Consider the following 24,118-nt stretch of genomic DNA (forward strand, 5'->3'; position numbering starts at 1 on the left):
TACAGTCTCTTCACATTATCACCACTCTGGCCCATGTTTCTTCACGTTGCATCAGTGTGCTGGACAGAGTTTCTGTGTTTTGGCAGTATTTGCCAGCAGACATTGTTAATTGTGAAGCAGAAAAGACTTCAGGAAAACCAGAATAAGATTACGCAGTATCTGGAGGAGAGTTTCAGTCTAGTTTAAAGTGAAAATTACAGAGGTAAAGAATGTAGAAGGGTCTATTTGTGTTGCAGACTTCCTGCTGCACCACGCTGACACTTCTTTTTTTTTTTGGACATTCTTCATTTCACTAATTAACCGAGCATTCCTTGTAGCGTCTTGCAGCTATTTTCAAAATTCTTCAAAAATGTCCCTAGTGGGGGTGGAGCTGTGTGCAGTAAAAAATGAGACTTCTGTGTATAGAAAGGCTTGAAAAGGCTACAAATTCACTGTTATTTGAATTACATTAAGTATTCAGTTTGCTTTTAAGCTTATAATCATTATGGCTTTTCTGTTCTTCCATACTTTTGCAATGGCTGCATCAGTTCTAATTTGTCCTGTAACACTCCCCATGAAGTGAGTGTGAGTGTGTGTATGAGAATTTATTCAAAACTACTACTACTATACTAGTAGTACGTACTGATGTTGCCAAAATGTAGTATGCAGTATGCAAACAAGCAAAATCTACAGTATGCCAAAAAATACCCGGATGTCGTACTAATTTGGAAAAAATTTCCAGTATGCATCGGACCAGTCTACCTCTCCCACTGTATCCCATAATGCAAAGTGCTGGAGCAGTACAGGTCTATGGTTACAGCAACAGCAGCCAAAAACGGCTTGTTTTATTACATTTTCCGTAGCTATTTCAACAATAAATTCACTTCTGAGAATTTTTGAGGTGAGAAATCAACTATGTAGATTTTGAATATTGGCAGTTTAATGAACATTAAGGGTTTTCGGAGTTTAGACAAACTGGCGTGACAGCAAGCCAACGCCTCCCGGGGTCCCTAGCTAACCAGCCGGGCAGTCACGCTCACAGACCCCGCTATGAGCTGGCTGGAGCTCTCTCAATAGCCCGGTCTCGCAGACAAGAGTTTTTTTTGTTTCCCTGTTGATGGATGGTTTGTATAAACATCATAACACAAATATCCATTATAAAGTTAATGGGAACCTGTGGTTATCTGCCTTTTTTGAAGTTAAAAAAGCTCCACAATCGCCCGCGGGCATAGCTCACTCGTGAGCCGGCCAGTCACGCTCACAGACACGCTACTTCTTTTCGAAAGTAGGCGTTTTTGAATACAGCAATTCACACTAGCGCCTTAAGCCACGGCGCCCTACTATCCCTTTCACATATGTGTGTTTTTGTACTTCCTGGCTCATGCATTAGCCGTCTTTGTCAGCCTCTTGTCAGTGTGTTTCCTCCAAAGAAGAGCAGTGATGCATACGCTGCTACGTCCTCCCCTCTGCTTTCATTCCCTCCCTTTCTCGTACTCTTCCTCCCTGTCCTTTCTTTCTCTTTTTGTGCCTTTTATATCTACCACTACACTCCGCCTTCTTCTTGTCCCCCTTTGCTCTCACTTTATTTGACTAGTGACTTGTGATGTGGGGACAACAGACGGACTGATAGGATTTTATTGCATGTAGCTCAGCAAATTAGGGTTAAATTTGGAGACTTTTTTTTTGAGAATTTTAGGAATAGAATTGTAGTGTAGATCTACCAAATTCTTGCAGGTTTTTTTTGTTAGTGATGTATGTTAGATATTATTTTGTGATGCTTCTGTAGTTTGACTTTCAAGCATTTGTAGTTACAAAACTGGATTTCTTCCTTTTGAATTGTTTAATAATGTTTAATTAGGACTTTTTTTTTAGATTCAAGACCATTTTAGATTTCATTCTAACCCGAAGGCTTCAAAGCTTTGAGCTAATTCATTGAATTAACATCATTTGAGGCCGTCAGATTTGATCATTCGTTCCCATTTGAGGCTTAAAGACAGTGTGAGATAGTTAGTAGCGTTCCTTACAGTTGGAAGGATGTGGGATGGACGGATCGACCCGAGGAGGCTAAAAGCCAGCGCCTCTGCGAGAAGGAGACACTACATTCCCGCCTCCCCCTCCATCCCCATCTCTCCCTCTTTTCCAGTTTCTCCCTCCGTCCCTATTCCGCCTCCTTTCCACGTGTCTCCCTTCTTTCAACCCTCTCCTCCGTTCTCCCCTTCACGCCATCACCAACTGTGTTCCTCTCCCTCCTTCCCCGCACCGTCCCCTCGTTCCCATCGCCGCTCCGTCCATCCCGTCATCCTCCCCTCCTCCTGTCCTCCCCTCTATCCCTCTTTCGTCGTCGCCTCCTCCGTCCATCCCTCCCTACAGCACTCGCCGTCCTTCCCTGCTCCCGCTCCTCGGCCTACACCGGCCATTCAGCCATCCCTCCATCCCTGTCCATCAGTCTCCTTCTATCCCGGCCCACGACCTTCTCCTCCCTCGCTCCGTCCCTCTGTCCCTCCCTCTCTGTCTCCCGCTGACTATCGTGGTGTCTGTGTCTCTCAGGAGCTGCACAGGAGATACGAAGCAGCTCCAGAATCTACAAAGACCAAGGCCTTGCAGACCGTCATCGAAATGAAGGTAAACATGTGCTGTTGATTATTTCATGTGAATGTGTCTCTGTGCTTTATTTTAAAATCAACATCACTTTATTCTATAGTATGATAAATGTATAGAATCTAAATGCAAATCGACTACACAAAAAGCTTCTTGTTGCCTGAATATCCTTTCCAACACTGTACTACACTGTGCATACAGTACATACTGTACATATGGTATTTACTAGATGCTTGCAATATTTATTATTAGACCTAAGTTCAAAGTGTCCACTGGAGAGCACTGACAAGTTCATTTCTGATCTGTAAAATGTCCCACAATGTATCTATCTCAATTTAGAAAAAACTAAACAAATTTAAGGAATTTGTATACAAAATTTTATGATAAAAGAATTTCCATCAGATAATATGATAATAATATATAGACAGTGGTCGTCCTACTGTCTATATTTTTTAAGTTTATATTTTATATATGGTTATCAGAACTCCCAAATATTCATATCAGATATCAACCTCATATATCCAGTATCTGTCAATCTATATTTATTATCAAGCAGTTTAACATAATGTTGTTTTTTCAGTATTATGCATCATGATACATAAACTGAAATTAACACCATGACACAGTTACTGAGTCAGACTTTTTGTAGAATGATTTCATTTGAGAACATCAACCTGAAAATTACAATGTCAGTTTCAAACATCAGCGAATCAACATAACATTTTTTTTTATTTTTTATTTTACATTTAATCAGATAGATATTCATATCAGTAGAGGGTCTTCTGCTAGGTTATTGTATATTAGTTCTTTTTCCATATTGTCCAGCCCAAAGTGAACAGTAGAAGTTATCTGAAATGATATCAACCTGCTTATTGCACAATTATCTTTGTTACTAAAATGCCTGTGTACTATCAATTGTATCATAAAGCCTTAATTTTTCCTTTCCCAAAAGTCTGTTCCCTTGACCCTGCATAAATGTGGTCATATCGTGCATGTTTACTTGCACTCATGAGCTATTTGTGTAGATGAATTGCCTTTGACGTCCAGCTTCAGTCAAAAAAATTGCCTACAATCTGTTGCAAACATACTTTATGGAAATTTGAACACAAACCCACAGCTATGTTATATTTTCTATGTCCCACACTAGACTCAGGAGAACAGGAGTTTCCTAACTCTACCAAAACAACTGTCAAAACTTCAAAACTCCCAATATACTGTAATTGCTCCCTCTAGTGGAGGCACAGATGTTCAAACCTGCAATAATTTACAGTAACAGGAAATAATTTGTTTCTGGCTGCCTCCTTCTGTAAATGTGTCCAGAATAAGAGATCAGATAGGACAAATCGGACAAATTAAAGGCTATACCTAAAGGATTGAAGGGTACATAATGCAGACATCAGTACAGTTATGTTTCATTGTCAGCTACTTCATAATGGTCAGACACTACATCTCCAAACCAGCTAGTTTGGGTATTGCAAGTACTGAAGATGAACAACCGTATATATGTTCCATCCCTCAGTCTAGCTGATGTTACCTTTCGGATGGACTTTCTTTGATTGACTTTCCAGCTCTGCTCATCTGTCAGAAACACCAGAGGAATACATTTCAGTATTTGATCATATTTATGGCCCAGGTACAGTACAGTAAATCCCACCTGGTCTTTTCCTTTTAACACGAGTGTGTTGATGTCCTGCCAGGATGCGAAGATCAGCTCAATGGAGCGCGGCTTGAGAGAGCTGGAGGAGGAGGTGAACATGCTCAAGTCCAACGGAGCTCTGAGCAGCGAGGAGAGGGAGGAGGAGATCAAACAGATGGAGGTCTACAGATCCCACTCCAAGTTCATGAAGAACAAGGTGACACATTCACACACACACACACACACACACACACACAGGTTTTCTGCTTTTCGTGTTTCATAAAGATTGCAGGATTTTGCTTGCTGGGAAATAACTCGACTTCCTTCCACTAGACGGATACAGCTTTAGTGTCAGGAACAGAAAGGGTTACTGGCGGAGCCACGCTCATTAAAACAAACCAGTGCTTCTGTCATGTGGGGAGACGAGACAGTTTGGGAATGCAGTCAATGTTTTTTCTCTGTTTGCTTGTTTGAGTTGAAATGTGTGTTTTTGTCTCTTGTGTTTTTTGTAGAAGGAAGTAATGTACAGCTTCTTTTTTTTTTTATAGCTCCTATTCTTTGATTTCATCATTGTTAGCATGCATTCTTGATGTTTATAGTAATACATTCAATACCTTACATCCTAGTTTTCTTTAGAAACACAGACATCATCAGCATGTTTGCAGTCTTAAAATGTATTTAAGACCAGGGGTCAACAACCAGAAACGTCCTTATGACTTGTTAGTCAAGAGAAACTATGAATCAAGATACTGGTTCACATATAATGAACGGCTCAAGTAAGATTTGTTCAATGGAGATTCTACAGTGAAACAATATTGGGCCTGTTTATAAGGGCATAAGGAAGTCATAGAAACATCTGAGAGGTGTGTATTCTGATTAAAACTACAGTATCAATTAGGTCTGTGCAAATTCAATATGATAATTTATCGTCTTTCAATGGAATCATATTGTGATGAAATCAGATATCGAGATATCGTCGTCTAAATTGATAATAACAAGCACATACTATCTCAAATTTCTCAGAAAACCTGATCATTTTGCATTAAAGTTCTTGATTAAATGAGAAAATACTCAGTACTTTTCATTTCTCAAGCATTCAATTCACACGAGAGTATACAAAACCATTTCTATTTCATATAGACTTAATATTTATTTATTGAATTACCAGAAAACATGCTTTGTCGTAATACTGTATATATCGTTATTGAGATATGAAATTACCTGTATCGTGATAGAAGATTTTGGCCATATCGCCCAGCCCTAGTATCGATGTAGATAAAGAGATTTTTAGGTTGAGTAAGGATTACATTATTTTATGTCATTGTCAATATAGTTATGTACCAGTATATGATGGTACAGTAGATTTTTTTCCTTCTTTTCTATATCCTCACTTAATGTTTAATGGTTGTTTATGTGACAAAACCTGTTACATGACTCCTTTTTTACAGGCACATATCAATTACAGCTTGTATGATGTATGCGAACCTAGAGTGTATTAGGTTTTCATATTGATTCATGGTCCTCCATGTCCTAAAGTTTGACATAAACATCAAAACTGTACTACTCACTGACACACAGGATGTGCAGTAGGTGGGTTTCATGCATTATTCCATGCATGTGAGGTGTTTGGATATGCCGTATGTGGCCTGTGAATGTGGCAGCTGATTTGTTGTGGTCATGGTGACGCCCTCTGCTCCTGCCAGGTTGAGCAGCTGAAGGAAGAGCTAACTCTCAGCCAATCAGAGAAGGAGGCGCTAAAGCAACGAGCCAATGAGCATCAACGGGATGGGTCCTCAGTAAGAGACACAACACCTCGGTGTCTATTTGCTCTTTGCTTCTTGATCTCTCTCTCGATCTTTCCGTCTCCCAGGTCGACTGGTTCATGGCTGCTGCTTGAGTAGATTCCCAGTGGAATCCCAGTAGTGTGTTCAGACAGCAATGAGCAACTATAACTCTAAACCAACGGCTGTTGACAGTGATAGTTGTTTTCAAGCAGTCTGAACTGTACAGTTACAGACTGAGAATCCAGCTGTGCTACAGAATGCATATATCTAACCTGCTTCTCTTTCTTCTTGCATGAGGTTTCTCTCAACTAGTGGCTTGGATTAGTTTGCCGAGGTTTTTATATGACTAACTTTCCTGTGTGGTTTGGGTCCATTCTTTTTATGTCATGTTAAATTCACCCCCAATCACCTCATTGAGATGCCAAAGTAACTTTAGGCACACATTTTGGGATAACTGAAAGAATTGACCCTGACCCACTTGTACAGCACAAATAAGTAGTTTGGGATGTTTTAATAGGTGTGTAAGACTGCACTGCACTTTGATGTGTGTCTAACTGTTGTTTCCTTTCCAGGTGAGAAATTAGGAACAAGGATAGTTTTTCCTTTTCAATGTCTCTAGATTAGGCTGCATTCACACCAGATCCAGCAGTGCGGCGAAAACGCAAGTAGGGAGGTAGGGCGTTTGGGCTGGAGGGAGTGCTGGGAAAAAAAGCAGTAGAGTAGAAACAGAATCAACTTTTGGAGAAACGCAACCCGATGTCACACTGTGGCGGACGATCACGTAACCGTTGATCCAGAGCTATACAACCCAGTCATGACAGAGCAAAAGACGTTAATCGTCGCAGTTAATGGGCCATTAGAGTGACTCTCCAACACCGCCGCACAACCCTATAGTGAATCGCCGCAAGGATCTGATCTGGTGTGAATGCAGCCTTATACTTGATCAAACTCACAGCTTCCTGAGCATAAACTGACACAGTAGTCCACGTAGGAGGCCCCTCATAATTTATTCAGTATAAATTCTATTCAATTTAATGTGGACGAGGCGAGTCTATTAGAGCTCCTCTCTTTGAAGAACTATCAGTGTGTGCCCTTGAGCAAGACACTGAACTCCGAATTGACCCATTTACTACTCAAATGTGAATTAAAGCATTCATTCTGTTGGTCTTCTACAATGGAGTCATGAGTAATGGCTAAAACTTCAAATGCACCCTAGAACGAGTGCTCACTTAGTAAAGCTTATAGTGGATTTTAATGCTTTTTAATATAAATAAGCATGTAATCCTCTCTAGTACACACTCTAACTGGGTATTTCTTCTCCCATCTCTTCATGTCGTGTGTGTGTGTGTGTGTGTGTGTGTGTGTGTGTGTGTGTGTGTTTTCAGATGGAACAGGCAAAGCAGGATCTGGGTCGTAAGGACAGCGAACTGTTGGCTTTCAGGACCAAACTGGAAACTCTGAACAATCAGTTTTCTGACAGTAAACAACACGTAGACGTACTCAAGGAGTCACTCACTGCCAAGGAACAGAGAGCCGCTATACTGCAGACTGAGGTAGAGTTACTGTACTGATAGTAGTTGCTGCTACTCGTCACAAGAAAATTGATCTTTGGTTTGGAAATATTAATTTCCATTGACTTTTAATTGTGTGTGTGTGCACAGGTGGATGCGCTGCGTCTCCGTCTAGAGGAAAAGGAATCTCTCCTCTCTAAAAAGAGCGGGCAGATATCAGAGCTGACGGAGGAGAAGAGCACTCAGCACGGAGAGATCAGCGACCTCAAAGACATGCTGGACGTCAAGGAACGCAAAGTCATCGTGCTGCAGAAGAAGGTAAGAAAACAACAAGTACTTCTTTGATTTCTAAATCAAAATATTTGGTCGCACATCGTACCATAATGCAAAGTTAAAACCTTTGTGATCCTGTTAAATGTTTGGAGCTAAGCAGTCATTGCTGTGTTGTTGTTGGACTGCATTACTTACAGATTAAACAGTGTTTGCACTATTGGTGCATCATCCTAATTAGATTTCCGGTTCGCATCATTTTAGCGTCCATAGGTGGCTCTATTTTTGTTGTCTGTTTAGCCAGCCCGTTCTCATTCCCAGGGCGGTATGAGACGCACTGGGCTTTCCATTAACTACAATGTAAACCCATCCGCAGCAACAGTAAACGCTCAGAGAAACTGTGCCGGGAGTGACTGTGATGACGTACACTATAGCCTACTAAAACACAAGGCTTTCGTCCAGAAGACCACTGTTTGTGTCCTCTGCGTCACGTTTCACTTTCACTTTACAATCAGCTGTTTGCTCATGTCCCATGTTCATAACGTCTAGTCACATTGTCACTGTAAAAATATAGTAGTTTTAAGCCCAACCATGTAGCTTTTTTCCTAAACCTAACTAAGTGGTTTTGTTGCCTAATCCTAAGTGTTTTTGTTTAATTCACAACATTAAGCACTTGTTTACTGCAAAAAGTGATGCCGAGGGTTCTGACAAAGCTTCAGTGTGTGACGGGTTGGGATGACAATGGGTTGGTTTAGCCACGGTGGCTATCGCTTCTCATGCTACCTACCAGTACTTCTCTTTATTTTAAACAAACCATTGTCAGTGCCACTGAAATCGTAAAATCACTTCCTTATTCAGTAGATTAATTTCTCTTGGAAAGATTTTGAGATTTTGAGAACAGCAAAACAGTAAAATCTTTAATTGAACAAGCTATAGATTCAACCAGACTGAATACAAATAGTGATCAATAGAAAGAGATTTTATTTAAATGAAAAGGTTGTGGGTGATAATTATTGCCTAATGTTGTTTTGGAACATGATGGATGATATACATGGAGACACATGCAAGTCACTCTTTCAGTGAAATCTGCATGTAAGAATAAGATGTTGTCATGTGATACTACAACCACTAGAGGGGGCTGTAAGACTGTGTGTTGGTTTGGTGCTGAACCAGACAGACTTGTGAGCAGGCAGACAGAAGGACACACAGACAGGCAGGTACACCGGCAGCTACAGTTACTATACGGGTGCTTTCTGCATGTATTTGGCCACTTTTCAGTGTGTTTTTTGTTATATATCTCCAGTTTTAGACGGTAACATCCAATAAATGACGTGCAAAAATGACAGAAAATCCAGTTTACAGTTGAATTCTCCCATTATTAAAATCAACCTCTTCCCTTTCCCTGCCTCCAGTTGTCACTCGTAGAAAAAAATGGCGAGTGCGAGCCAATAATTGATAGAGACAATCAAGCAGGCAGACATAAAGCAGGACAGGGAGGGGGAGGAGAGAGACAGAGTGTGTTTGAAATCAGATGCATACTAATGAGTTCCTCCTGTTCAATAAATGATGACCTCTGCCGTCTTCAAATAGAATACAGTCCGGCGTCTGAGAGGGAGACAGAGACGCTGCTGCTGACTCCTCCTTTATCTAATCTGCACTTATGATTTCATTAATTTCTGCTCTCTTTGCATGTGGAAAAAAACTAAAAATACCTTTCTTTTCTTCTTCTCCACTTAGTCCCTCTCCTCCTCCTCATGTTTTTACCCTGTCATTGTATGTTAGTCATGAAGGAAATTACCATGATAGAATTAATCCTTCTGATCTCCCATCATCCTCTTCTCTTTGTTGTTAAATATTATATGTGAGGAGCATCATGACACAGATGAAGAGAAGCGTCAGCCGGTTATTGTTTTGTTAACATATTCCCGTTCATTAGCACACACGATTTTAGGACTAAAAAGAGGAAAATGACAGGCATTGAGTGTGTGCGTAGGGGTTTGTAAATACTGTATATATGTGTGTGTGTGTGCCAAGCATCCAGCAGTTGTCAGTTTCAGGAAGTGCAAACGGGATCAAAGAGCCTCTCTGCCTCTCAATGTCAAGTGTGTGTGTGTGTGTGTGTGTGTGAGAGAGAGAGGAGGAGGTGTCAGTCAAGCTGTCAGGTGAACAGTTGATTAATGAGGTGCTGGAAATGTTTTACTGTATGAACACACACATACCCGCGATCTCTGCGGTACTGTAAATGTGTGCGTCTCACCTGCAGCGGAGTCAAAGGTTGCATACCAATCCGACTTTCTGTTTTTTTTGTGACGGGTCGTCAATCGCTTGATTTCCTTTTCTCTCCGGCGAAGCAAAAAAGAAAAGAAAGAGAGGGAGAGTGAAAAATCTTAATTTTACCACCCAAGTTCACTCTTCACATTGAGCTTTCCATCCCTCTCTTTTTCTCCTCAATTTGTTATTATTGCTGCGCTGCTCAACCTTTTGTTCCATCCATCATTTAATGAATACCACAAAGTTGACATAGCTCCTTATCTTCGTCTGTGATCTCTCGCACACACATATACATATACACACACTCATTTTGGGCTCAGGGAAAGAGTGAGTCCTTCGGTTATTTCTGCTGATTTTGTGTTTTAACAGAAAATTAATCTGCTACCAAATCACCGTGAGAGGAAACAGGAGGAGGCAGGGAGAAAGAGGAGAAAGAGGTTGAGGTAAAGAGAGTATTTGGAGTAAGAGTTAAAGGTAGAAAAGCTTAGAGAGAAAGTTTGTATTTGACAGCACAACACTTCTAGTCAACCCTGTGTATAAGAGTTGTCTCTCCTATTCAAGACAGTGTTGTGGGCTTTTGTGTTTGTTTTCGACTAGGGCTGACCCGAATGCTTTTGAAGCTTTGACCGTTGCCATGGTAATCAGCCTCCAAATCACTATTCAAATGTGTACAGTAGTGCGGCAGCAGCACTGTCCCAAAACTTCAAATACCTTTGAATATTTCTCAACCAAAGCTTTGAAGCCCAAAAAATATTGTATTCGGGACCGCCCTGTTTTTGACCCAAAGATTCATCTGCTTTAGTGCGGGAGGAAACTGGAGAGAAACAGAGGGAATGTGGGAGGTGTGTGTGTGTGTTTATTGACTGTCAGAGAAACTCACTCAATCACACTAATAGGTGGGAAAAGGGTAATGTCACCCGTTAGGTCTGCCATGGATTCTTAAGAGTCGCCCCCAAATGGGAAGCCGACATAAGCAATGAGCACTTAGCAGCAAAGCGGCCTGAAAATCCAATCCAATCATTTTTTAGAATGAATCTGACAAACATTTCGTCGTTTTCGGCGTTCGTAATATAATTATTTTAGTACATGTCAGATTTGATTAATTTTTTTATTAAGTTTTAATGAGTGGTGATGATGATGCATTTTTTGCCGAAAAAAAAAACTTCAAAAATAATCTAAACCATCATTATTTGTTGTTAATAAGTAGGGGTGTAAATTACAAGTTTCATCACAAATTTCACGATACAGTATTTGCCGATATAGCAAAGTCTGCCATGATATGATTTCAATCCGATTGAATTCAGGGGCCTGCGATCGATATGAGACAATATCAGATATTATATTGTATCAGTTACCTTTATATGAACTCACAAAATGCAACTAAATTATGATTTGACAATTTCATTACTGGGCTCTCCTGTTGTTCACTACAAAGTGCCACGTGTCATATTGGATCGTTGATAATTTAATCAATATATCAATGTGGATTGATGTATCGTTACACCCCTATTAATAATAAGAGCCAGGCCAGGCTGATATTATGAGACATTTTTCGCTTATTGTTGATTAATTGGTATCTACATATGCCGGATTGTAAGAAACAAGACATTTCAGATGCAGAAGAATGACACGAGAACATTAAAATTAATTGCAAAAAGTCAATTAATGTTAATAATACACGCTTGCTATCACACACACCACATCATTTAATGTTTAATATAGCTCAGTTTATAACTGCTCTGATGTTTTTCTTGTTTAGTTTTATAGGCTGCAGTTTTGTACCTTTGAGTCTTGTTCACATATATTTTGTTATATTTGTTGTTGTTTATGGTCGTTATTAAAGCTAATTTAATTTAAGTGTTTAAAAATTGGCGTTATATTTGCTGTTTGTCTGCAGAAATTCATTATCGTCTGGGCTCTAGTTACAGGCTTGTTGCCCTAGTGCTTTGTTTTGGCCGAGTTTTAGAGCCGACGCGCTTGCCAGCATAATATCATTCTTCTGCTAAATGCGTGAATTATGCATCAAAAACAACACTTAGGTTTATGAGTTTTTCTTTCCTTTTTCTCTGTGCAGATAGAGAACCTCCAGGATCAGCTGAGAGATAAAGAGAAACAGCTGGGCGGCCTGAAGGACAGAGTCAAGTCTTTACAGACAGACACCTCCAACACCGACACAGCACTGGGAACACTGGAGGAGGCTCTGGCTGAGAAGGTACACACACACACACACACACACACACACACACATACACACACACACACACACACACATAACGCTGGTCAACCTCAGGTCAACTCCAGAGCAAGGTTACATTAATAATAAAACCACTATGAGCAACTCAGCCGACCACCCACGCAACGACCAAATGACTCTGGATAAATGGAAATGAACCAATGATCACATCGGCTGCTTCATTATTAAATCATTCACAGTCTGCGTTTATAAAGGATTATGAACCATCTAACATGCTGTCTCATCGCTCGTACTGATGGGAACAGACCCAACAAGCACGCCGTCACCGTCTGGGCGTAAACATTCAGGTGCCGCAGCCATAAAACAGCCCCGAACCACCTGAGCATGGGAACCGAACCCTCAACCGCCTGTTTTGATGATCTGTTATTCTGCACTCGGGACTCGACCCCGATTCTGGGAAGCAAACCAGTGACACGTACACCAGCAGACCACTTTAAAGTGTTTGATGAGAATATATTTTTGTACTGTAATGCGCGGTTATGTTACCGACTCCATCTCCTTCGCACGCACACACACACAGGAAACGGGGCTATTAATTGTCCAGTGACTAATATTCGGGGTGTCAGCTAGATGTGTGAGTGTTGGCAGGCGGAGGTGGCCGACGACTCTCACTTTACTCAAACGACTTTCACAGGCTTTTCTTCCTCCGTTCTCATTGTTTTGGTGCCTTTGTGTATCTTTCCTTTCTATTTTCTTTTCCATCTTTCCATCCACCTCTTTCTTTCTTTATGTCATTACTCCTTTTCTCTGTCTCTTGTTATGCACTGTGTTATGTTTTCAAAACAGAACAGAAATAAGTCTTTTTACCCTGTGTCGTGCTTTGTTTCATGCGAGTGGTTTTGTCTTTGCAAAGTTGAACATTCACAATCACCTGTTTATCCTGGATGTCTATACTTGTGAGGACCCTCATTGACATAATGCGCTTCCTAGCCCCTAACCCAAACGTTAACCATCCAAACTACTTTCTTAAGCCTCCTCCAGCTCCTCAAACGTCTCTCCACTGTTTTATATCCTTGCACATCAAATAGCTTCAGGTTTTAGACAGATGTTTGGATATAACAAGCAATTTTGAAGACGTCAACTTGGGCTCTGGGAAATTGTGATGGGCGTTACACACTATTTTTAAAGGTCTGCAAAGTTACAAACTCCAAAGGGAGATGCTCTCCCCAACAGAAACACTGCTCCTGAACTGCCTGAAACGCCTTGATTGAAGTCCTGTCTTTTCTTCCGTAACGTGGTGATGTCACCAAGTAACACATTTGCATAATACCTGCCTAGCGGCTAGTTTGGCACGCCCTCAAACAAAACTAGTTAGAGCGGAGCTGGAGTGGAGTCCAAAGTGTTTGGTCCGGTTGACAAATCACAACAGTGGGCCAGCTGACCAATTAGAGCAGAGTGCGCTTTTTTGGAGCAGGAGCTCAAACCAAGCGTTTCAGACAGAGGGTGATTAGAGGTGCTGCAGCACAGCTGGTATGAGAAAAGTAAAATGCTTTTTGACCATTAAAGCATGTAAACATGTTCTAGTAGAAACCCAAAATGCAAGCATGCATCTGAAAATAAGTATAATAGGTCCTCTTTAAGGAAATAAAGAAGTAAGGACCAGCCAAAATATCCTCACTTTCCAAAAAAATGTTTTCACTCTCAAGGCTGAAAACTTAATTTGGTCCTCACAAAGGCAGAACTAGAGTACAGTAACACACACACACACACACACACACACACACACACACACACACATAGCATTGTAAGTTACACTTTTTTATGTCTGAACTTTCATAGTTTTGCTTGAACTGGCCGCTGCGTTGTTCTATAGCTGGAGAGCGTCGATAGTGTTTTAGTGGTTGTGAATATTACATCTCGTGCCAGAACGTATTACGTGTCTAAAATCACTGTTGGCTGTTAGATCCTGTCAAAGCTGCCATGTACATAAAGTTTAATGTGACTGTTATTAGTATAGAAACTTGATATTGAGTGACTGTGAATAACTGTTGGAGCGTTGACGACTACCTCTCTCTCTCTTATGTTCTTTACCTCTCTCGACTCTTTCTTTTCTCTATTCTTCTAACCTCCTTCTTGATGTCCAGGAGCGAATCATCGAGCGGCTGAAGGAGCAGCGGGAGAGGGAGGAAAGAGAAAAGGGGGACGAGATGGAGTCCAGCAGAAAGGAGCTGAAGGAGTTGAGGGAGAAAGTCTCCCACCTGCAGGCTGACCTGGCTGACCGCGAGGTAGAAGACACACAGACACTCTCATGCATATCTGTGCTATAAGTCAGAAAAACACACCGGCCGTGTGCCTGTCAAGGAAAAGTGATTGATCTATCACGGTAGAACAGACCTCGGATCCTCCCAAGGTCCTCGTGCTGAAGGACAACAATGATAAAACAGTCACATTTCCTTGACAACGATATGCTTCACAACCAATGAAAACAGTGATCGGAGCTGAATTCTTCTTTGTGATTCATGCAAAACACCACAGCAGAGACACCGAGGGACAGACAGGGGATGACATAGCATTTTTGCTTTAGTCATCCTGCAGCGGTTGTATAGCACAGCTCAGTAGGAAAGTTAAAATTAACCACTTCAGGAGCACCAAATCTCTTCTTTATATAATAATAGTGTCCATTCCAACTGTAGAACCAAATCATGGACGAAAACAGAGCCAGATGTCAGACAAGAACCAAACAATAAACCACATCTAGCTAATTACAACATTATGGCTCTTCAGTCGACACGAGACAGGAAATACATGCACTGATGCATAAAAAAAATTACTATTGTTAAATTTAACGCTCCACTTTTTTCAGTACCAAGAGAGACAATGAATAAACAAGTGTACATTTCAAAGCACACCTGTAAACACACACAAGTTGCATGTAAAGAGACACATAAACATACAGTACACCCACACTAAAGGGTGTGACCTCAGTTGTGTCGAGACAAACAGTTACGTCACAAAACTGAAAATGTGTTTTCTAAGTCTTCAAAAAATAGTTTGTTATTTTGGGAGATGCACTTAATTAGCTTTCTTGCTGAGAGTTAGATGAGAAGCTAGATACCATTAGTCATGTTTCCATTCACATATTTCTATGCACATTTTGAAGTATTGCATTAGAAAAACTGTATGGAAACAGTAAAATCTGATAAGACTTCCTCAATTGCAAAAAAAAGTTTTTACGCTGTAGCCAAGTTTATTCGCTCTAAACAAATCAGTTGATGATCATATTTAGGGTACAGTCAAAACTATTCCTTTAAAGGTTCCATATTGTAGAAAGTGAGATTTCCATGTATTTTTTTTATTATAAAGCAGGTCTAGCTACTATATAAATACTGTGAAAGTATTTAAAATGCTCAATCCACAGAGAAATGCACACAGTCCGTAATCAGAAACTTGCTTTTAAACAATTCGTCAGGACTTCCGTTAGGTTGTAATGTCACAACCATATAGTCACTGGTAGAAGTGCTGCTTAACTCTGTGTAGTTGACACACACAGTTAGTTCCTGGCTGCAGTGACGCTGTGAAGACGGCGATGGCGCACATGTGGAAGACTGGAAACACTGACCAATCAGAGCAGATTGGGCTTTTTTCGAGAGGGGGTCTTAAAGAGACATGCGTTAAAACGGAGCGTTTCAGACAGAGGGTGAATACAGGTATATTTAGGCAGACAGCATGAGAAAAATAATGTGTTTTTTTAACATTAAAGCATGTAAACATGTTCTTGTAAAAACCCCAAATACAAGTATGAACCTGAAAATGAGCATGATATTTCCCCTTTAAAATCAAATGCATGTGTTGTAGTGAAAAGTGCCTTTTTTGACTTCAGCTAATTTTAGTGATTGTGGGGTCATAAAACCTGTTACAGCCCCATTATATAATTTGAGATATACATGGGAAAACTGACGGAGAAAACAAGCATTCCTCTCTACGCTGCTAAACGCAGATGTGGGGTTTGTCTGACAACAGCAATATATATGTACGTACCTAAATATAATCAGAGTAAGCAGCAAGGTTCCTCTGACCAAAGCCCAGTCAAACATGATGATCCGTAGTCGGGAGTTGCTATTGTCAGTCAAGGGTAAAATTACACGTCTGAGTGTCTCTCCTTCTGGTCCCGTCGGTTTCTGTTTCACCGGCTCGACCAAAAGAGGAAAAGACCAGAAAGGAAAGGCTTCAAAGACTTCACGGATGGAGGGATTGAGCTGGAAGAGTGAGGAAGGAGACAGGTCATGGGAAAAGGTTTTGAAGAACGAGGGGCAGAGTCAATCTCACAGCTATAGGAAGACCTTAAAGGCTTCATACTTCTTGGATTCTATATTTAGAATATTAGCCATAACATATATACGATCTGGGAACTCAGCGAAACCCAAACTTGAGATAATAAAGAACTGTAACATTATAAAACTGTTGCTGTAGTTGTGCTCAGAGTCACACACAATTTTACAGTGCAATGGGGGATTATTACCAACATTTCACGTGTGCTCTCTTTCCGTTTACCTCCTAATAAAGTTAATTACCAGGAATTACTTTGAATTTACCGCTTCAGTAGAGCTGCTCGGCGTCTAGCGCTGAGAAGATGTTTTCCCTCATCATCACTCTTTGTCTCCGTTATCTTTTTTCCTTTCAGACTTCAGTGTTGGATCTGAAGGAGAAGGCGTCCTCTCTGGCGTCCTCCACTCTGAAGAAGGACAACAGGCTGAAGACTCTGGAGATCGGCCTGGAGCAGAAGAGAGAGGAGTGTGTCAAACTGGAGAACCAACTCAAGAGGGTTAGTTTTGTGTTTTGACTGAAAGTGGGTGAAATAAGGAATTAATAATGGAATTATAACAGCATGAAAATTAGGGTGTAGGTTGCATATTTAATCCGTCTTAGACCAAATCAGATGGACTAAAAATAATATACCAGGTGAGCAGGGAGCTCACCGAGCGCCGGCAGCATGGAGGGAAGCCGAACATCATTGATTTGCACATACCACCTACAATGCAACAATACAAAGCCGGTTGTGGGTGTTGAAAGTGACCACTGAAAGGAGCGGAGACGTCAGCCACTGTATTCCATCCCCGCCTTACCCTCGGCACAGCTCCGTGCTCGCGGGACCGCATTTGTGCACACGGAGCAGAAATGCTCCCTCGCGAGGCAGTTTTCTCCTCATAGATACTGTTCTGTGCGCTTGTATCACGTGCACGCGCCTGGTTTCGAGACTTAATTAAACGCCATAGACAACAATTAGCAATTAAAAACATCAATTATAAGAATCTCAGTGGCATAAAAAAATAAACAGAAACACAACAAATGGAGGATTTGAAACTAAAGAACCCCTTGTCTCTTTCTCCCCTTCCTTGTTTTCCCTCAACTGTTTTCCAAGAGAGATGTCTGGCTGTGTGTGTGTGTGTGTGTGTGTGTGTGTGTGTTTGCATATCACATATTCTCTCCCACACAGCAGCCCATAAAATGGTGTGTGTGTGTGTGTGACGGCTTGCTGACAGCCCTACAGTCATTTTCACAGAGTGGAGAAGACAGCAGCACCACCACACCCTCAATGTGTGTGTGTGTGTGTGTGTGACAGAGAGAGAGAGAGAGAGAGAGAGAGAGAGAGAGAGAGAGAGTGTATGAAGGTGTCAGTGGATCTCAGGAGTTTCTCTCATCAGAGTTTATTTCTCAGTCTCTTTCTGTTACCATGGATGGAAGAAAGACTGAAAACGTGTCTGTGTGTGTGTGAATTGATTGACACTGTGCATGTGACACTGTGTGTGATGTTTCTTTTTTTCCCTTTCTTATTTGTCTTTCTCTCTCTCTCTGTCTCTCTTTCTTCCCTCCTCCCAGATCTTCTTATAATATCGTCAGACACCCAAACATTTCCTCTCCACATAAAAACCTGTAAAAACTGTTGTCCGCTTCCAAAACTAATAGGGTTTATGTATTGTGTGACCAAGGCGTGTGCACACACACACACACACACAAAGTCAATCTGTCCCAAGAGCAACATTTGCTTCTGGGAAACACACACAGCTGTTCTAACCTCTAAGCTGTTTTTTTTCCTCTTCTTTGTTTTATTTCACTTGTTTCTTTTTCTCGTTTTCGTCTTTTTCTGTGTAGCCGAGCAGAGCAGCAGAAAGGAGAAATCCACTGCCGCTCAGTTTAACTTGCTTTTTTACTTCTCTCACCTTTTCATGCTCATACTAATCTCTACATAAGCCAGCATCATGTGCCTTTGTGTGTTGCATTGTGGAAACAAACTCAAATCCAAGACACCCTGACTAAAATGCTTAGACTTAATAACATACTGTTACTGAATAACACATAGTAACATTTACGAGATTACATATTTGTACTTTGATTTATGATCATATACCTGCAAAACTGCTATCTTCTACTGGTCCAGCACCGGCCTACTATGGTTTTGGATGTGCGCGACCACCTTTCATTGTGGGCCACTTTAACACCCGTCTGTTAAAGCCATTTTATTAAAGACCAATTATAGACCAATTATACTCTTAAACAGTTTCCAAAGGAACGTGTCATCCTCAACACGCATATTGTTCTTGGCATATCCTTTTCAGCTCGGTTTATTTATAATAATTTATTTCTGCTCCAGGCTCAGAGTGCAGCGACAGATTCCCAGGCCAACGGTGAACTCTCCGAACGCATCTCCTGCCTGGAGGAGGAAGTGACCCGGCACAAAGAGGATGCTGGGAAGGCCCAGTCCGAGGTGGAACGGCTCCTGGAGATCCTGAGGGAGATGGAGAATGAGAAGAACGACAAGGAGAAAAAGATCCACGAACTGGAGAGGTGAGAGAGCGCGATAAAGAGCGATGACAAAAAAAAAACTCGCCCATTGTGAAAAAGAAAATTTTAAAAAACATAACTGCATCTCCCACTTTGTGCTCGGAGTCTATGGTAATCTTTCCTGCCGTACTAATCCATTAGTCTTCCTTGTTTCTCACCTCTTCCTCTCCCTTCTTTCTTCCCCTTTCCTCCCTCCATTTCGGCTTTATTTCTTCTGTCATCTTTTCTTATTTCTATCACCGTACCTTATTCTCGTGTGTGTATGCATAAATATGTATGCATTCATGTGATTCTGCATCTGTGTGAGTGCGTTTTACGTTTGTTTGTGTGCGCCCATCACACCCCAGAACCCCCTCTGCCTCTCATCTGTGGCGCTCTCAGCAGTCGCGAAAACAGGCCCCTCCCCCCGCTGCCTCTCAGCAGCCAATGGGGGGGCTGGTGTGGGACTACCTGGGCACGTGAGTGGCTGGTGGCCCCGTCAGTCAGTTAGACAGATGCACGACAAAACTCACTTTGCTTGTCGGAGGACGGGATATGAGAGCACTATGAAAGCAACCAGTCCCATGTGGAAAAGCTTTGTGGAATTAGATTATTAAAAAAATATTTTTTTTGCATTGGGAATTGAACCTCTAACCACCACAAGTTGAGATCCTAGATGAAATACATACACATAGATAGATCAGAGGTTCCTCCATTGAGATTAAAATGTTGTCTGAGAGCATCTGACTCATACAGTATAAAAGATTGATCAGTCTGCAAAAATACCCAAAAAGTGTGAGAATTTCTTTTGTTTTTTGTAATATTAAACTGAATATCTTTGAATTCAGATAAAACAGGCTATTTGAATATCTCACATTGGGCCCTGGGAAATTATGATGGATTTTTTTCTCTGTTTTTTCTAACATTTTAAAGACAACACGATGAATTAAATACTAGAAACTAACAGTAGTTTAAACTGATAATGGCCTCTAATTGCAGCACATTAAAATAAAAATAAAAAGACAAAACAATTGCGTCTTGTCAAGAGATTTCTCATGTTTTGCAAACCTTTTCCTCATGGGACAGAGCTGAGTATGTTCACTAATAATCACCATCAAAGAGTTGCAGCATTGGTTCCCTCTAAAGGTCATTTATTGCCACGAGTTGTGTTCTCTCACACATCAGTGCATCAACGGAGGTTTTTTATCGTCTGTTATACTGCAGTGTGATGAGCCAAACTGCTCACAAAAGTTTGTAAAACAAGGGCACAGTTTGACACCAGAGTCTCGGCTGTACAGCTTGAAACTCTTTGAGCCGCTGCTCCTGTCAATGATGCAACTCTTTCATTTTAGTGGCTCCGTTTTCACGCTTCACTTTTGTTTTACTTTCAGCCGAGGATGTCTGACTCGAAGAGTTTAACCCACTCTTTTTTTCTTTCATTAGGAGTCTGGACAGTTCACTCAGTTTTGTTTTTTGTATTTTCTTTATGCTAATAGGAATGATTTGTCTGTTTCTAACTACTTTTCTACCTGTCTGTGTAATTTCGCTTAACCTTTCGCTCTTCTGTACACTATACATACCTGATAAACTAGTCTTAACCTTAATCTGTCTTTCCTCTCTCTGTCTGTATCTGCTTATCTGTCTGCATGCATGCCTGCCTGCCTCTGTGTTCACCTGTCTACCTGAATATCTGTTTCATTCTGTTGCCTGTGTGTCTGTTTATGAGTCTTTCTGTATGAAGAAGACTACATAAAACAGGAACCTCTGGAGATAAAGTTTAGTTTAACAAAAACTAGCTCTCAAGCAGGGTCAGGCGTCTTTATCTCATGGCCAAAAGTTAAATAATAATGTAAAAAAACCCAATTTGAACTGTACAAAGAGGTATGTTTTAGTCGGAGTTGTGAGAGTAAAGTTTGTCTTCGAGGGTCAGAGCCGTCTGCGGTTATGAAAACTGGTCCGTTTGTCTGTTTATATGCCGATCGATGATTTCGATTTTTGAACTATCATACGCTTTCTCTGTGCGCCTTCTGTCTTTCTGTCTCTTTAATCTTTTCCTCCAGTTTTTCCTTAGACAGAGAGAGAGAGAGAGAGGGAAAGAGAGGGAGTGGGTAGAGATGGTGTCCATGTGTTTAGTAGTTTGACTGTAATACTAATGGTTGTTAATGATTTTAGGGAGATTCAATGTTTCCTAGCAGTGTCTCCGTCTGGCCAGTAGAAATACTAGACTATTAATAATTCAGCACCTGCTGACTTCAAACTGGTGGGTTTTAACTGCATGCGTGTGTTATTTAGTCTGCCAGTAGCCACAGATGCAGATTTACAGCAGTACTAGCTTTGTGGATAACACTGTAGTGTAACTTAATAACCATTTAAAACTGCAGATGGGTGAACATGTGGGGATTTTTTTAAGATCTTACATCATATGTATTTGAAAGATGTTTCGTTCTCCCCGTAGATTACAATGAAATAAAAGTTTCTCCGCGACTGATATTTAATATCTGAACTTTGCAGGCTGCTCTTTGGAAACAGGAAAGGTATTAAATCCAGGCTTAGTGCCGCACATTTGAGAACAGTATCTTGTCATAGTAAAATTAAAATTAAGTAGATTTTTATGAGGAAATGTAGCTTTCCTTTTACACACTGGCACACACACAGTCATTACTGTGAAGTGTGCGGTTTGTAGAGGTTATATTAGAGGGTGTAAGGAAGTATGATGTCTTTTTACATCTTCATATTTAGTGGTTGCATTGAGCTGTTAGATGTATGATGAGGGAAACTATCCCTGGCTGTGGTTACGTGTTGACATGTCATGAAAAGGGCAGGACTGACTGTTCCCTCTTACTTACTGTTGCTACGCAGTTCAAGCTTTCCATCTTCAACAACGTTAACGGTGGCAGGTCTACCACTCAAAATGTATTAGTTATTTTTGAAATAATAGGTCCTTGATTTCAGACCAAGGCAGACAAAAGCAGGCTTTTCATTTCTAGCCGACAATAATGTTCAATTTTACTGGCTGAAATGACAGCTGTCGGCAGATTTGATCTAATTAGATATAACTAGTGCAGTGGCCGTTCAAAACACTCCTGTTCAGAACACGCTGAATGCTTGGCCTGTGGTGTTGCTGCTCGCAGCTTTCTCGTTCAAACGTTCATACAAACAACTTCACATTCAGAAACACTGGTGAAATACACTCTGGTTCACAGGAAAACACACCCAGGTCCGTTAGAAACATCGGTGAAATACACTCAGCGGAGGTAATTTCCAAATAGGCGTATTAGTCACTTGCTTTGACATAACCACTGTGGTTATAAAGTAGAGCGTGGATTAATTTAATTTTGCTGGCGTTAACGTTATTAGTGTTATAAGTTAGTATCAAGTTTGACACCAGAGGAAAAACACACCCAGGTCACGGCTTACTCACAGTCACAGAAATACCGGTGAAATATACTCTGGTTCCTGCTTCCTGTAAGCTCTCCGCTCATGTTGACTCCAGGGAAGTGAAGAGTCTGGTTGTATATCCAGCATCCAGCAGCAAAAGTGAACTGCGGAGCTTCGGTCTGTAAAGGCCAGCGGACGACATGCTCGTCTCAGTCAGCAGAGTCCTGAAGCCCCGCCCCCCGCTGCAGCACAGAGCGCTATCGCTTGTTTATTCAAAGTTTATTTATATTGAACGTGTCGAAATTGCACCAAATTCATCAAAGCACTCCCTTGGGTCCCCAGCAATATACCAGCCAAGTGTGAAATAAATCGGATGAGCGGTTCTCGAGATATTTGAAGGACACACATACAGACAGACATAGATTCCTTGCTTTATAGTTAGATAAATAGCTTGAAAACACTGTATCCAGCTGACTTTTTATTTTTTATATCATTTAAAACTAGAATCTTGTAAAGGGGGTCTTAAATATGCACTTGACAGAAGAAAAATATAAGAATAGACTGTTTCCATATGCTACTTTAGGTACTAAGCTAGTTAGTCAGATATGCTAGCAATTGCAGTTTACTTTGGAACAGACAAACACACTGTTTAATCCATTTCTTACACTTTGGCTCTTGTGTTTTTGGTTTTGGAAAGGCTATAAAAAACACCACCCCCCAAACTTTTTAAATGCAGAGTTGTGCTCTTCTGCATCTGGAACAATCCAAATCTTGAGGCCTGCCGTGCCTAGTTACAGTATGATTGGACAATCACTCTTTGGGGAAGAGGTTTAATGAACGGTGATTTAGTACGATCTTTATTTTTCCTCTAGTTGAACTCCTTACTCCTGCCTCAAAAACTACTGGCATTTTAACCCAACTGCTCTTTTACTGGCTGTTAGATGTCAGTATTTGTTACTGTAAATATTAACAAACGTTCCCTGTTTTGATTATAATAATACATTCAGCAGCTAGGCTGTTTTGAACCCGCAAGCACGGACCCTGTAAGATAAAGTGTATTAATACTGACTTTGTCCCAAGGCTACCTAACCCTGCTGTGAATTATAAGACTTAGCCTCGAGCTAACAGGTACGTCAGAGGAGGATACATTCGCCTGTGGCCAACTCTTATGTTGGCACCAAGGCTAACCCTGGGCTACGAGTGAGCAGCAGCAGCAGGAACATTACTAATGAAAAGATCAGATGTGGGTTAAACAAGGGTAAAAATCAACCCTCTCTTTCTCTCTCCCCTCCTCTAGTTTAAATCCAGCTGTAATGGTACCAGGTTATTTATTTCAGTAACTAAGATGGTAATTGGAGCAGACTGAGTGACTTCACGCTGAGGGGAAATGGAGCTGAAAATCTGCCCTGATGGCCAAAATAAAGGATTTGGATGGAAGAGTGGAAAACAGAGAGAGGGAAAGAAAAGGGAAAGGAAGGTGGTGGTGGAGGGAGAAAAAAAAAGGAGGCAGAAATGAAATAACGGGTGGAGGCGGCGAGGGAAAGAAAAGAAGAAGAGACAACACAGTGGGGAGAGGGAGGCAAAACGAAACTGACAGAAAAGACTGGCGATGGAAGAAGAAAAAAGAGAGAATGAGGTTTAGAGTGATGTAGAGTATAAACCTGAGTAATGGGAAATT

The 24,118-nt window shown here is 41.0% G+C and overlaps 1 protein-coding gene across 9 annotated transcripts in view; it reads left to right on the forward strand.

Moving 5' to 3' along the window:
• The window catches only part of LOC119482486 (ELKS/Rab6-interacting/CAST family member 1-like), a 175,987-nt gene that overhangs the window by 58,971 nt on the left and 92,898 nt on the right, over window positions 1-24,118 (forward strand). For 4 of the 9 annotated variants that reach the window (XR_005205441.1, XR_005205442.1, XM_037760017.1 and 1 more), the window contains exons 7-14: window positions 2,527-2,601; window positions 4,275-4,430; window positions 7,383-7,550; window positions 7,659-7,826; window positions 12,124-12,261; window positions 14,388-14,528; window positions 16,925-17,065; window positions 18,893-19,086. Coding sequence is in view for 6 of the 9 variants with exons in the window: in XM_037760017.1 (XP_037615945.1) it covers window positions 2,527-2,601; window positions 4,275-4,430; window positions 7,383-7,550; window positions 7,659-7,826; window positions 12,124-12,261; window positions 14,388-14,528; window positions 16,925-17,065; window positions 18,893-19,086 (1,181 nt within the window). In the remaining 3 variants the exon portion in view is untranslated. Of the gene's footprint in view, window positions 1-2,526; window positions 2,602-4,274; window positions 4,431-5,916; window positions 6,010-7,382; window positions 7,551-7,658; window positions 7,827-12,123; window positions 12,262-14,387; window positions 14,529-16,924; window positions 17,066-18,892; window positions 19,087-19,430; window positions 19,542-24,118 lie in introns of all 9 variants that reach the window. The other 5 variants (XR_005205440.1, XM_037760013.1, XM_037760015.1 and 2 more) reach the window with 3 other exon arrangements.

Source organism: Sebastes umbrosus, chromosome 23, assembly GCF_015220745.1.
Source record: "Sebastes umbrosus isolate fSebUmb1 chromosome 23, fSebUmb1.pri, whole genome shotgun sequence".
In the NCBI taxonomy this organism is placed as follows: Eukaryota; Metazoa; Chordata; class Actinopteri; order Perciformes; family Sebastidae; genus Sebastes; species Sebastes umbrosus.